The 13,622-nt window shown below is 38.0% G+C and overlaps 1 protein-coding gene across 1 annotated transcript; it reads right to left on the bottom strand.

Annotated features, from left to right (window-relative positions):
• Positions 1–5,321: 5,321 nt before the first annotated feature.
• On the bottom strand, positions 5,322–10,471 carry LOC139123289 (uncharacterized). The gene is made up of 2 exons (XM_070689433.1): positions 10,043–10,471; positions 5,322–7,583 (listed from the first exon to the last, which is right to left on the bottom strand). Exons 1-2 carry the CDS (start codon positions 10,344–10,346, stop codon positions 6,700–6,702), a joined length of 1,188 nt encoding a protein of 395 aa, XP_070545534.1. The 5' UTR covers positions 10,347–10,471; the 3' UTR covers positions 5,322–6,699.
• Positions 10,472–13,622: the final 3,151 nt, after the last annotated feature.

The following is a 13,622-nucleotide window of genomic DNA, read 5'->3' as shown; positions in this document are numbered from 1 at the left end:
CTGATTCGATAATGTTGGCATCAGGGGAACAGTCCTTCCCGAATTCTACATCCCTCAACGCATCGTCTGTTTCGAACAGTGTACTCAGCATTTCGATAACACAACGGAGCTTTGCAGTGGCTTTTCTCGTAGTCGTCGTCATAGTCGGGACATTCGGCAACTTACTGTTACTGACTTCGATATGCAAGTTCAAAGGTTTGCGGACACCGACAAATTATTTGGTCGCTAGTCTCGGGGTGGCCGATCTATTCATGTCAAGCCTTTTAAGTGTGGTCACAATAGCCTCCTTCGTGACAAACGGTCGCAGTTTCGGTTTCTTCTACCCTAACGACGAAGGGAACCATCTCTGTAAGCTGTACGGTTTTCTGGTTTTGCAGAACGGATTTGCTTCACTGACGTGTATGCTTGTTATAGCTGTGAACCGTTACTTATGTGTCTGCAGAAAACAAATCTATCTGAGGGTCTTCACGAAGAGAAAGAGCATAACCGGAGCGGTTCTGGTTCACTTTTATTCGTTGTTAGCTTCTGTGCCACCTTTGCTTGGCTTCTCTCGCTACCGATACCTCCCCGACGAGATTATTTGCCTGTTTGAGCGTAATGGAGACAGATTTTACTTCTTGGTCTATCTAACTGTACTTACAGCAGCAATTCCTGTACCGACCACAATCATTTGCTACGTAAAGATTTGGATGACATATCACAGACAGTCGCGACAGGTGATGCGCAACCCAACCCGACTTCAACCTCGTGCTATTTCACCCAAAGATTACGCCATTGCAAGGGTCGGTTTTGCCGTCTTCGCATCTTTCAGTGTGTTTCTTTTACCAAATATAACAGCTCTGTACGTAACAGCATTTTCTGGTGGACAGGTTCCCTTTGGACTCGCCACGTTGTGGTTTGCCAACAGCGCAGTGAATTTCATGATTTATGGTATTATGAATTTGCCATTCCGAAAGGCTTACATTAAACTCCTGTCTCCGTGTATACCGCAAAGGAGTAAAACTACTGTTCAATCTGTGAGTTTCTTGCCAACGAACAGTGCAAGTTAAAAGTACGCGCCTTATGAATGGATATTTTATTTTCCAATTATTTTATCGTCCATTGGTTTGTGTGGATTGCATTTTGGGCAGTGAGGAAAATTAACCTCTTGCGGCCATTAATTTTTCGTAAAAATCGAATTGTTAATTTCCGTTTCAGTTGTACAAAAGAATAGAGACCTTTACGGGGTAATTGTATACTCCGCTATAATTATGAACAACCGAATTCATTTTCTCTGCGCACACTGCTTAAAGCTTAAAGGTAGTTCGAAACCGATAGACTTAAATTTTTGCGCAGACGTACCGTAAGGAAACTTTAATCGTTCCCTTTCGAAATATAGAATAAAAAATCATGGGATCACCGTTCTAAATCAGATATTGGAGAAAATAATTATGCATTCTTTCCTGACACTTGAAACTCAAAATGGCAGCCATCCGGGTGTTAATTAAATCTCTTGTTGGGAAAGATCCAATTGTTGATTTTCACAAAACTAAACCGTTAATAACTGTAATTACTCCGTGAGTGCCAAAAGGAGTCTCCAAAAGTGGTAGATCAAAAACGTATTGTAGTAGTTCGAGAGTCCGCGGGTATCTGTGGACGAGGAGCATTTTATCTTAACAGAATCGAATTTCGATCCTAGCTCTGGATGATAGATAGAAGCTGGTTAAATATGCATTCGTAAGACTTTTTTCTCACTGACGCAACAACTTAGCAGTAGTTTATGGTAATGATCTGATGGTATCGATCAGCATTTTTACCCATGCGTAAAAGGCACGTACATGTAGTCTCCAGGGACAGATGATAAGTAAAACACGTGCATGCCAAAGGAAACTTACATCTTTAGACCAAAACCCCCCTCTCCTTAAGGAAGCATTGTAAGTTACCAAAACCAGACAACAAAATAATTTTTTCCCCAACACGATAAATTGCTGAAATAGCACGCTGAAAGCCAAAAATGTGAAGACAGGTTTGATTTGAAATACCAAATATTACAAAAAAATGATTGAATGTTTATTATTTTATATGTACAGAGTTTTCATGTCGTAGCCATAGCGTATGATAGTGAGAAACTGCACACATTCATCGTACTAGCGCCATATCCACTGCCACCTGAACTCATTAAGTTCCGTTTAATGTGTTTTCATTTTCCAGGGCCCCGTAGGCCTTGATACCATTCTTGTATTTGGATTGCACATCAGACAAGGTAGTTATATGACTTCAAAAATTAAGATGAGCTTCAAAAAATTAGGACGTAGAAATGACTGAAGACATAAAGTCGAGAATTGTACGATTGTCAAACATTTTGTACTCTATCTTAGACGTTGTGAGTTCTTAGACAGCATAAAGGTGTATGCGAATAAAGCATATTTTCTTTGTTCATTCTCTGCTTACATTTAAACTACGTTAAGGTGTAAAGACATCAACATATGAATGTTTAAGTATAATGTTCCAATCTGAAAGAAATTCTCACATCAATTAACATTCGAATGTTAATTGGTGACAATCGGAAACATTCAGACATTGAAGTCACACTTAATCGTTAATCATGCAAACATGTTCTGAGAATCTGCAACAGCGAGAAACATTTCTTTCGGAAGGCAGAATTATATTTTGATTTATTCTTATTGTTTAAATATAAGTATGGGGAACATACGTCTAGCTTCAGTTTGTCCGTTAGTCCCACCATGTATCTGTCTCTCCGTTCGTCTATCTATCAGTCCGCCTGTATGTATGTATGTATGTATGTATGTATGTATGTATGTATGTATGTATGTATGTATGTATGTATGTATGTATGTATGTATGTATGTAGGTAGGTAGGTAGGTAGGTAGGTAGGTAGGTAGGTAGGTAGGTAGGTAGGTAGGTAGGTATGTATGTATGCATGCATGCATGCATGCATGCATGCATGCATGCATGCATGCATGCATGCATGCATGCATGCATGTATGTATGTATGTATGTATGTATGTATGTATGTATGTATGTATGTATGTATGTATGTATGTATGTATTTGTGTATGTATGTATGTATGTATGTATGTATGTACACTATATGTATGTATGTATGTATGTATGTATGTATGTATGTATGTATGTATGTATGTATGTATGTATGTATGTATGTATGTATGTATGTATGTATGTATGTATGTATGTATGTATGTATGTATGTATGTATGTATGTATGTATGTATGCGTGTGAATGTATGTACACTGTATGTATGTATGTATGTATGTATGTATGTATGTATGTATGTATGTATGTATGTATGTATGTATGTATGTATGTATGTATGAACGTACGTATGTGGGTACGTTCGTACGTACGAATGTATGTATATATGCATGCATGCATGCATATATGTATGTATATGCTCACATCTCTGCACCTTAGGTCGCGCTATCCATTGTGCATATTTTTGCATCCTCAACCAATGCCATGCTTTTCTTGTGCACGCTCGTATACCAAGGCTGGCATAACTCTCAGAATGTATCTCCATTTCAAGAAATGACAGATGTAAGGAAATAGTCTTCTTCCTTCATCTCATGTTCCGTTACGCCGAATGGTCTGATTAACTCCGAGTCATATTTCTGTAAATCATTATATTTCAAAATCACGATATTTGGTTTACTATGTTGTTCATTTACATCGGGATGTAAAAACAAACTAGAATTTACAAGGTTGACTCGGATAAGAAATAAAGGAATATCTACTCAAAGGTAAACTTACACTTCTAATGACTACAGTTAAACTTATTTCAATTCACCTAAGTTTGTCAAACATTCATTATTAAGCGTTCCAACACGGCCTGTACATGTTTAGTATACACTTGTACTGTAATTATTTACTTTCAAATTCCAGTCAGAACCGGAATTCTCTTTTCATGACAAATAAAATAACTAATCTCCACAAAGTTTCCACCGAAATTGAATATGATTTGGGAGCAAGTACTGATTTCTCACCAATTTTTCAAATCTGAAGAACAAATTAGTCAAGTTAGGCAAGGGTATTGCTCAGCTTAGACAACTCAAAATCAGACACTGCTTTCTTTACGGACTATCTTTGTTGGTAACCAGAGCACTCGGCATGACAGTCAACTCACTCATCTATACAAAGGATGTATACATACTGGAAAAACTTCAGACAAGGCACAAAAACAAAGCAACAAAACAGACAATTGTCTGCGCTTTGGATTGACATGGGGTCACTCAGGGTCATTGACCCAACAAGTACATTGGCGTAAAGGAGTTTTCAGCGTGCAATTCCTTGGCCTTTTTGGCCCTCATTAATTAGGTGAAGATGCCCGATTGTTCCCTAGTAAAATATCCTCTAAAAGGAATGGAACGCACTAAGTTTTTAAATGTTTACCTACCTTTGGAGGCTTCCAGCCAAAAATTGACCTGATTAGAACGTTTACTTATTTGAATTTCCAGAGAAGAAACGTGAAAATTCGGCCATTTGGGGACTATTTACCCTCTCCGATGGGGCCTTATTTTTTGCCTGGTGTACCCCAAACGCCCTCTCATGGCCGATTTCTAGCTTCTGCTTTCTTGAGAGGGACAACAGTTTCTGACACCTACGCTTTTCCTCACTTTATGCATCCGTAGGAGCATGAAGCGGCTTTTATCACGTGCCTTTCAAATACTAATCTCAAGTTAAACAAACATTTCTGCATATCGGAAATTAGAACTCAGGTACAACTTTCCCTGCCTACCATTGATTACCAAAGTGAAACAATGACAGTGAAATAACTAATTGTTCAAATCTGAAGCAGAAATTAGTCAAGTTAGGCAAGGATATTGCTCAGCTTAGACGACTGAAAATCAGACACTGCTTTCTTTACGGACTATCTTTGTTGGTAACCAGAGCACTCGGCATGACAGTCAACTCACTCATCAATACAAAGGATGTACCCATACTGGAAAAACTTCTGACAAGGCACAAAAACAAAGCAACAAAACAGACAATTGTCTGCGCTTTGAATTGACATGGGGTCACTCAGTGTCATTGACCCAACAAGTACACTGGAGTAAAAGAGTTTTCGGCATGCAATTCTTTGGCCCTTTTAGCCCCCATTAATTAGGGGAAGATTCCCTATTGTTTCATAGCTAAATGTCTTCTAAAAGGAATGCAACACTTAGTTTTTGACTCCATTAAAGCTTACCTACCTGTGGAGGCCTTTCATCCAAATACTGATCTACTAAGTGTTGTTATGACGGAAAAAGGTCAAATACATTATGCACGTTTGCAATCGACAACAGACGGTGCGGAAGCGCTGTGTTGAATTCACTATATTTTATTTAATATAGCATTCATTATATTTATTAAATGTTACATGGCAAAAATATCTTTCCAATCGGGTCGAAAGTTTTAGTTTTCAGCGAGGAGCTCGTACGTTCAGAGTTGCACATCGCGTTTAATATCCACCTTCCAGTCGAAGTGATTATGACAAGACGAAATTTTATAACCACATATCGAAGATCGTTTGAATGCACCAAGCTGGTACGAATTGGAATTACGAAACTATACACTTGCTATTTGACACATATGAAGGTAACTATAGAAAGATAATGTTAGATGAAAGTTGTTACATTCCACGGCAAGAAGTACAAATGTCATTCATTAGATTGATAGAAGCTTGATCAGTAGTTTCGGTAGAGAAAACATATAACATATAACACTTCCTTAAGTGTTTTCTCGAGGTCCTGGTTACATACAGAAATTTCATATTAATTAAATGATTTCAAACACGAAAATCAATTTTAAAAATTAATGGAAACGCCATATATCAAATTCTACGTACGAAACCCTATAAACAGAGTAGACTGATCTTCAAACTTACTGAATAATATTCTGCTGTATAATAACGCATGTATGTATTTCTGCTAATATTTCTTGTCTCTAGGCATGTGTCGGTTGAGTTTCTGCATTGATTATCATCAATGATAATATTCTTAACACTTTTGACATATTATTTCGCTATAAGTCATGTTGCAGTTGGTCTTCTAAAGCCTAGTGATACACACATTGTTTTTACACAGTATGAAATTGAACAAGCATTGAGTCGTAAGAATAATCAAACTAGGTTTCAAATCTTACTTTCAGTAATGATAGTATAAACCACTCAGTTAAAGCCGGGAAATGCTTTTCAATGTGCTGTTTGCAAAAGAGAGATGGGAGCACGCATTAAATAAAAGCAGAAAAACACGATTGGAACTAATTAGGATAATTTGATCTTTATATTTTCAAATTTCTCAAAAGTGTTAGGTGCCCTATAGCTGAATGTTGCAATATTACAAATTATTCATAAAAACAAGTGTGTAACTTAAAAAGAAAAGCAGATGAGGCTACATTTGCAGACTAAATCGACATTACTTCGCCATCCAATTATTCCAAATTAGTTCTAATCGTGTTACTGAAAATAAGTTGCATTCTGTACAATACTAATGGTCGGCCTCCAAATTCGGAAATGAAATGCAAATACCCACTGTATATGCACACTAGTATATCACGGTCTCGTTTGCACATGGACACTGACAGATTGACACTATCGTCCAGAACTCGGTATTCTGCATTCCGAGTTTCAGCGAAATGAACAGACTCGTCAAAGAGAATAAAGCTGTGGCGACCACGTTACTCCTGACACGCCGAAGGTGTTTCACCATTTTGTAGACCGACCAGCTCTTACTTGTGTTTGTTCGCTTGCCACGGCCGCCATAAATTTCCACCACACATACTGGATATTCAAGCCGCCAAGAGCGAATAAGGGTAGCGCAAAGTACATAAAAACCTGAAGCCAGAAAAGGTAATTTATCAGTGAAGCTCTCACTACGTATGATTTCGATGTGAAGAAGGCGTAATTCCAGTATATGTGGCAAGAAAACTTAAAAGTTACCAATGACATTTGGAACACAATCCAAATTGAGCCGAGTTGATTTAGCCTCGTAAACTCTAAATAAGACTCGTATAAACGCTTGCGAGTGGCCGCGATGTTTCGCTCGTTTTTCTTGAAAAATGGGATCAGATTTCGAAGGTCAGTTTCGATTGCTTTGCGTAGAAGAAACATGATGTAGCAAACGCTACAGAAAACAGTTGAGCCAACTACTTCACTGATAAAGGCGATTATACTCCAGGGGTCCAGATCGGCTGTGTGTCGCATGCACTTCATGAACACTGGGTATGTCTCGTAGGCGACACAGATAGCAATATCGACCAATGCAAAGAGTAAGAAGAAATATCCTTTGCGCTTATGTTTGGTGAGGTCCATGCGAGCGAGCAATCCGAAGACATTCTCGCTTGATAGAGCATACACTGCACGCGTCGCCGTCGGTCTGAACGAAATGAAGTGCGCCACCAGTCGGACGAGAACAATAACTGCCAAAGTACCGTACTGAGATAGAAAGGACAACGTGAAGAGTGTGTAGCTATTCTCGCCGAAGTACTTGAACATCACCCGTAATAAAGTGGCGCAAAACAATGCTGTTAGAACAATCAGCCAGACAGAAGCGGCAACTATCTGCCGCCGCGCTGGTAGTTGGTCATCTGAAAGAAAATTGAACGAAATCTGTGTCATAAATTTAACAACATCGCGATGGAAACAAGTCACTGACAATGACTTATCCATTGGTAATTAAAAGCATTAAAGTCAAGTAAAGTTTTACAGACACTGATGCCAAGATGACTGCACAAAGGCTCTGAATTTGCATTTTAGATGATTCATATGTAATAATAAGTTCCCCTTTGCCAACTGGAATATAATTATTTCAATTGGTTCAGTACTCGGTAAGTTGAGGCTTTTGGCAATGCCGAGAAAATGGACATATGGCTAACTAGCAGGATCATATCAAGACAATTTCCGATGACTTGATCTACTGAATGTGTCTTAGTACACTGTCGTTATGTTTGATTTGAAAAAGAAATTATTGCTTCGGGTATATCTGACTTCGGATAAACACAGCTCCCATTTCTAGGTCCCAAGGAAATCGCGCCAGGGCACTGCTGAGGAGAAGTTATTGTTGGATATCACCTATGAGGAAATAAATAGGTAGATACATGACTCATCTTTCACAGGGTGAATTATGTCTCTCGGTTAAATACTAACAATGTTTGGCAAAACGAAAGTATTATTACCGACCTATATAGTGTCTTCTCTGAAAATGAAAGAAGCTAACAATAAGCAATCACGCAGAGAACTCCCCATGTGTCTACGTCAAGTACGTGAACCTGAATGCAGTATGTAGCCATGATCTAGCTATTAAAAGATACGTCTGGTCAACATTTTAAAAGCATTTCCGTTACAAAAGGCAAATTTAGCTCTTATTGAAGAGAAGCGGTATAAATCTAAATGAGGGATAATATTATGAGCTCGTAACCCCAACGTAGGAAGCTGATGAAAGCGTGAACCCAGAATGCAGAACTCCTTCCGCGAATATTGTTGAATATAATGATGTCATAGTTTCTTTCTCATTTTTTCTACTTTTAAAAAACGTTTGCTCTTCCTGATACACCGGATACATGTCGAATGCATACCATCACATCAGCAAGCAAGATGGCATGCACGTCAAACACTTGATACCGCTTGAAGAAATTTACTATCAGGTGCAGCCAACGAACGATGTACTTTTAAAAGGGTCCTTAATAAATTAATAAATCTTGTGCAGAACAAGTTATGTGAACTGATTGATTGCTGTTCTTAATTTGCCCTCCAACTGAAAATTGTTCGACTTACCCTCCCGCACTAAAACTTCATTTTTACCCACTCCTCATGTATCTTTGCCTGTTTCCCTCCCATTGTGAAGTTTTGAAGCTCCCTTGCTCTGTGGCGAAAAAAACTGTCGATTTTCCCCGCTATGTAAAAAGGCAAGTAACTTCCCCTCTCCTCGTGTTTTACCCAATACCGGTCCCTAGGCCAATCAACCGATGTCTGCCCTGCCCTACAAAAAATTAAAATCAGCTCCCTGCCAGCTACAAATATGTCCCCTGCTAAAGCAAAATTCAGTAAAATTTCCCCTGCCCTCAGAAATCGCTCCCAGAATAGCTTTTCCGATGAATATCTCCTTTGGCTACACTTGTACTATGCCATTAAAAACTAGAGTTAATGTAGAAATAAAGGACAATTTTGCTTACATTATCTGTTCTCATTTTTACATGGCGGAGGTTGAAAGACTGACATTCAAAAGAGTAAGCAAATTTGAAACGACTAATTCAAAATGTGAGATCTTTATTTTTATTGGCAAACAAAATTGTCGTTTTTTAATATAATATTTAAAAAATTGTGAAAATTTCATGCAGTTTGACCCAGCCAGACTGGAATTAAAGTTTTCTGAAACGCTGAAACCGAGGGAAAACAGAAGCCAGGGAATCGGATGATTTGCATTAATTTTCATAAGTCCATATTCCTTTCTCACCAACTGACGACTGCTGCCATGCTAAAAGGAAAACCAATCTTTACTCTTTGGTTAACAAAGTAATGCAAATTGAACGAATTTTTGTGAAAACAATGATTTTGAGCAAAATACGAGGTTAAATGTTCAAACGGCACCTTATTCAAGGAATCCTCTTACATTTGAGTATAAACCTCGAGAAGCATTGAATGACTATAATTGCCGTCCATTTGCAGTGTGTTTGAGGATTTTCTCGTTGCGTCAAGTCAACTAAAAGAAAAAAAATATCAGGTTTTCTGCTCTGACACTCAGACCGGCGTGATAGCACACAATAGATGCAACATTCTGTTTTGAACAAACTAGTTTTATTTACTTCCATGTTATGTTTTACCTACATGCAGTTACACGGTGTGCAACGCTACCAAAATAATCTAAGCAGAGTTTCTGTTGTTAAGAAGAATGCATCGTGAAGAACTTCACGCATGTTACGCGTCTATCGTCAAACTGTCATCTCATTCCAAGTTACCAACTCGATTGTATACCCACCCTACTTCCGCAAGCGGCCCTCATTTATGTGACTGGCGTTCCTAAGGAGAACACATGTCAAATAAATCTTACCTCTGAAATAGGATTGATCGTTCAGATGCTGGCACACTCGACAGTTTTTGACACTTACAGCGCCGTAGGAACCAACGGTCTCCTCAACATCCAAGTTTGTATTCTGTTGAACAACCAATTCATCGGTTTCATGTGACACTTCTGGGTCGACATTGTGATCGGTGGTCGCATACGAAACATGGGATGGTGTCGAGTGATCCACACATTTACGGCGCGGAGAGTGTACAACGTAACCAAGCAGAGAAAGGCTTAATCGCACAACCAGAGGCCACTGCTTATTCTCGGACCTCATCCTTGGTTCCATCTCCAACACTTATAACTTTGTGTATTTTCACTTTGCGTTTTACATATGGAGCGTTGGCAAAACACTGATTTTGTTTTGATCACAGCTTCCGAGACCTATTGGAAGCGAACATAAAATGACTCATCGCGGTCAAAGGCTATGAGCATTGTCGAACGAAACCAGAAGTGAGTCTACAAACCTTAAGTCATGATGGTAATTTTATCTTTCGTTGTGAAACTTTCATTTAAGTGAGACCAATAGATGTTGCTAATTGTACGATAGCAAAGCCTTGCATGAACTTGAAGCTGGTTTGTAATCCTATCATGATAAATTTACGTTTCGAATTTCACTTGGTCTTTAAGATATACTAACTGGATTTCCTACTTTAAGTTTTTTTCTTGTACAAGTTTAACCTTTATAGTATGGTTGGTACGTCCCAACCTTATAAATGAGAGACAGTGTAGAGCTAATTCCCTTTCACTTCTGTCTGAAGATGCTGGATTCAAGAAAATTAAGAAACAAATATTATTACTTTTTATTTGAAGTAATTTGTTTGTGTTTATATATGTTTATATATATACATAAATATATATATAGTATATATATATATCATATATATATATATATATATATATATATATATATATATATATAATATATATATATATAACGATATTTTGGTAATGACTACATAACTTGATAAGGTTAGGCGGTGCAGTATATCTCCGTAGCTGAAGGTTCTACTGTAATAAGTTTATCAACTCCTGATAAAAGTTAATACATTTACCTAATAAAAGCAAACTCTCTACCTTATTTGTTTATATAGGAAATAACAAAAAACCAAAATGAATCAAAAGCTGCTCTATCAAAGCTACGCGACAGTCAGTAAGGCATGTTGTTACTACAAGTCTATTTTTGTGCGGGGGTTCTATTGAATTTCTGGCATATCTTTCATGTAATAGTCGACAAACGCTGCATTTGCATTTGTAAGAAGTCCGTCCAGGGGAAGATAGATTAATCAAATATGTGCCGTCTTCTAATTGGAATCGAAAGGACATTTACAAAAGCGAGATAGGGGATAATCAGTCAGCACGTTTTGCTCATTCATGACAAAACGACGTTGCAGAGAGTGTTGAAAAGTCGTCAGTGTGCGCGGTCGACACAATACGAGACAGTTACCCTTCAGGCGTTGTTATGACGACAGCTGTCACGAATACGACTTCACAACTCGGAAGCGTGACATGAATGATAATAATAGTTAACACTCGTACGGTTGAAATGGTTATGGTAGTTTTGACAGGCAAGGATTCTACGAAATATTGCATCAATGATTTTTCAGTATCAAGGGGCAATTATATGCCTTTATGCATTACTTGATCACACTGAACAGTCAAATATTCATTGTCATCTGGTAGTTAAAATGCGATTTTGTCAGTCTGTTCTTTGATTTCTTGCAGTCAATTTATAAAAAACCAGCACGTTGGTGCAAAGTAAAATAAAACAATTTTGTGCACAATGATGATAATAATAATATAAGAAGTGCAATTGTCATATTGCGTCATCCTAAGTAGACGACAGATCGGGTTCTGAACAAAATGCACTATTAAAACAATAGTTGTGTAATAAAACTGCGAAATTAAAAAAAAATTGTGCGCGCTTCGCCATACCAAAGCTGTCACTTTTCGTCGTCTGCTTGTCTTCCTTTGTCGTGGTCGAGTACAATGCGCTTCATATGCATGTAACAACATTTGCGCTGCATTTGGCGCACTGTATCGGAATACGGAGTTTATGTCCACTTTATTTGCACCAAAGGCAACATTACTAGGGCCCCGTGAAGAGTAATAAAAGCAGAACAGAACAGAACAGATAGTAAGAAAAGTAACATAATTTCTAGCATGCCTACATGTATCAGAATAGATTACTGTGTAATAAAGATTGTCATTATGCGCAGAAGAGTATCATTTGACACTGGCGATATCGTGTATCAGATTGCATTCCATGATTGACTTTACGGAAGAGAACACTCACTAATCAAACTAACGTTACGACGAATCGACGATGAAAACGCAGCTGAGTCTTTTCAATTCAATTCAATTCAATTCAATTCAATTCAATTCAATCCAATTAAACCTTATTTTCCATTAAACAATACTCACAAAACAACATTTTCTACTACCGACAATCATCACAAGTACCATCACAAACTCGCTTACGGAAACTCTCCCTTATTCTTGAACAGTGCCCTTCATTAAGTCTCGCATCAAAGTAAAGCCCTACAACATGGATTTTTTCGGTAGAAATCTAGCCTAAAATGACACGGAAGTTAAGGGGACTTAGCTGAGGAAACAAGACATTTTCAGCCCGAAGCCGACGAATGGACGTCGTCAAATTAATAAGGTGCCGAGTATGTTATCTGAAGGACTTTGCCAGGAGCATCGATATGTTTGACAAAATTGTATTTGTTCGAAACAGTATTTCCTGCAATATTTTGTGAAATGCTATTTATCCTTCTTGTAAAAATTGCAACGCCAATATACGGCCACACTGACTCTAAATACGTCTAAAAACCACCAGTTGCCTGTCGTTAAAGGGACATAAGCTGTAACTTGTGGCAAGTTTTTCAGTATTCTGCTTCTGTATATCAACTACCGTGTCCGACTCTAATCCGTTAGTCATGCTGAAATTTCGAGTATTATTTTTGTCAACACAACTTGTGTAGTGATCATTGTTTATTGTTTACAAATGAATTCTAGTCCGGACTTGAATACAATTTTCAACAATAACAATGGAGATTATACTCATATAGGTTGTGTTGATATGCTAAATACTGGGCGTTAAATTACAGTTTAGGGATTCAATGCAGAAAGTGTAGGAAATCACAAAACAAAAGTTTTGAAAAAATAGCCAAAAATTACAGCTTTTGGAGCTTTAAAATAAGTGTTTGTGAACAGAAAATTTGGGAAACTGCGACCTACACCCGGTAAACGTCTTTTTGTAAAGGCATGACTACAAATAAAGTGCATTAAAGAACGAGGGGGTGAGACAGTCGCTTCAGTGTCCCGTTCATTCTCCTTACTGCCATCCAGCTCCTGCGATAGGAAATGAGCTAGCATGATACATCATCCCGTGACAGAGCTAATTCCTCTGTCGTTAACCGACATTAAAATGTGTTTCACTTTCGCTATTATGGAAGGCATGTCTGCAATTTGAATGCGTGTTCTTAACACTTTCGGCATATGTGTGGTCGTTAAGCGAGATGAAACATGTGAAAGTTGAAGCAAGCTTGAGCGATAATGA

The sequence above is a fragment of the Ptychodera flava genome, chromosome 22 (assembly GCF_041260155.1).
Source record: "Ptychodera flava strain L36383 chromosome 22, AS_Pfla_20210202, whole genome shotgun sequence".
NCBI lineage: Eukaryota > Metazoa > Hemichordata > Enteropneusta > Ptychoderidae > Ptychodera > Ptychodera flava.
Note: the sequence above shows the minus strand (reverse complement) of the source record. Positions and strands in the feature narration are given on the sequence as shown.

Coding starts and splice junctions, on each gene's coding strand:
- LOC139123289 (XM_070689433.1), bottom strand. CDS start 10,346: ATGGAACCAAGGATGAGGTCCGAGAATAAGCAGTGGCCTCTGGTTGTG. Junction 7,584..10,042: donor CGATCAATCCTATTTCAGAG/GTAAGATTTATT, acceptor ATTTTCTTTCAG/ATGACCAACTACCAGCGCGG.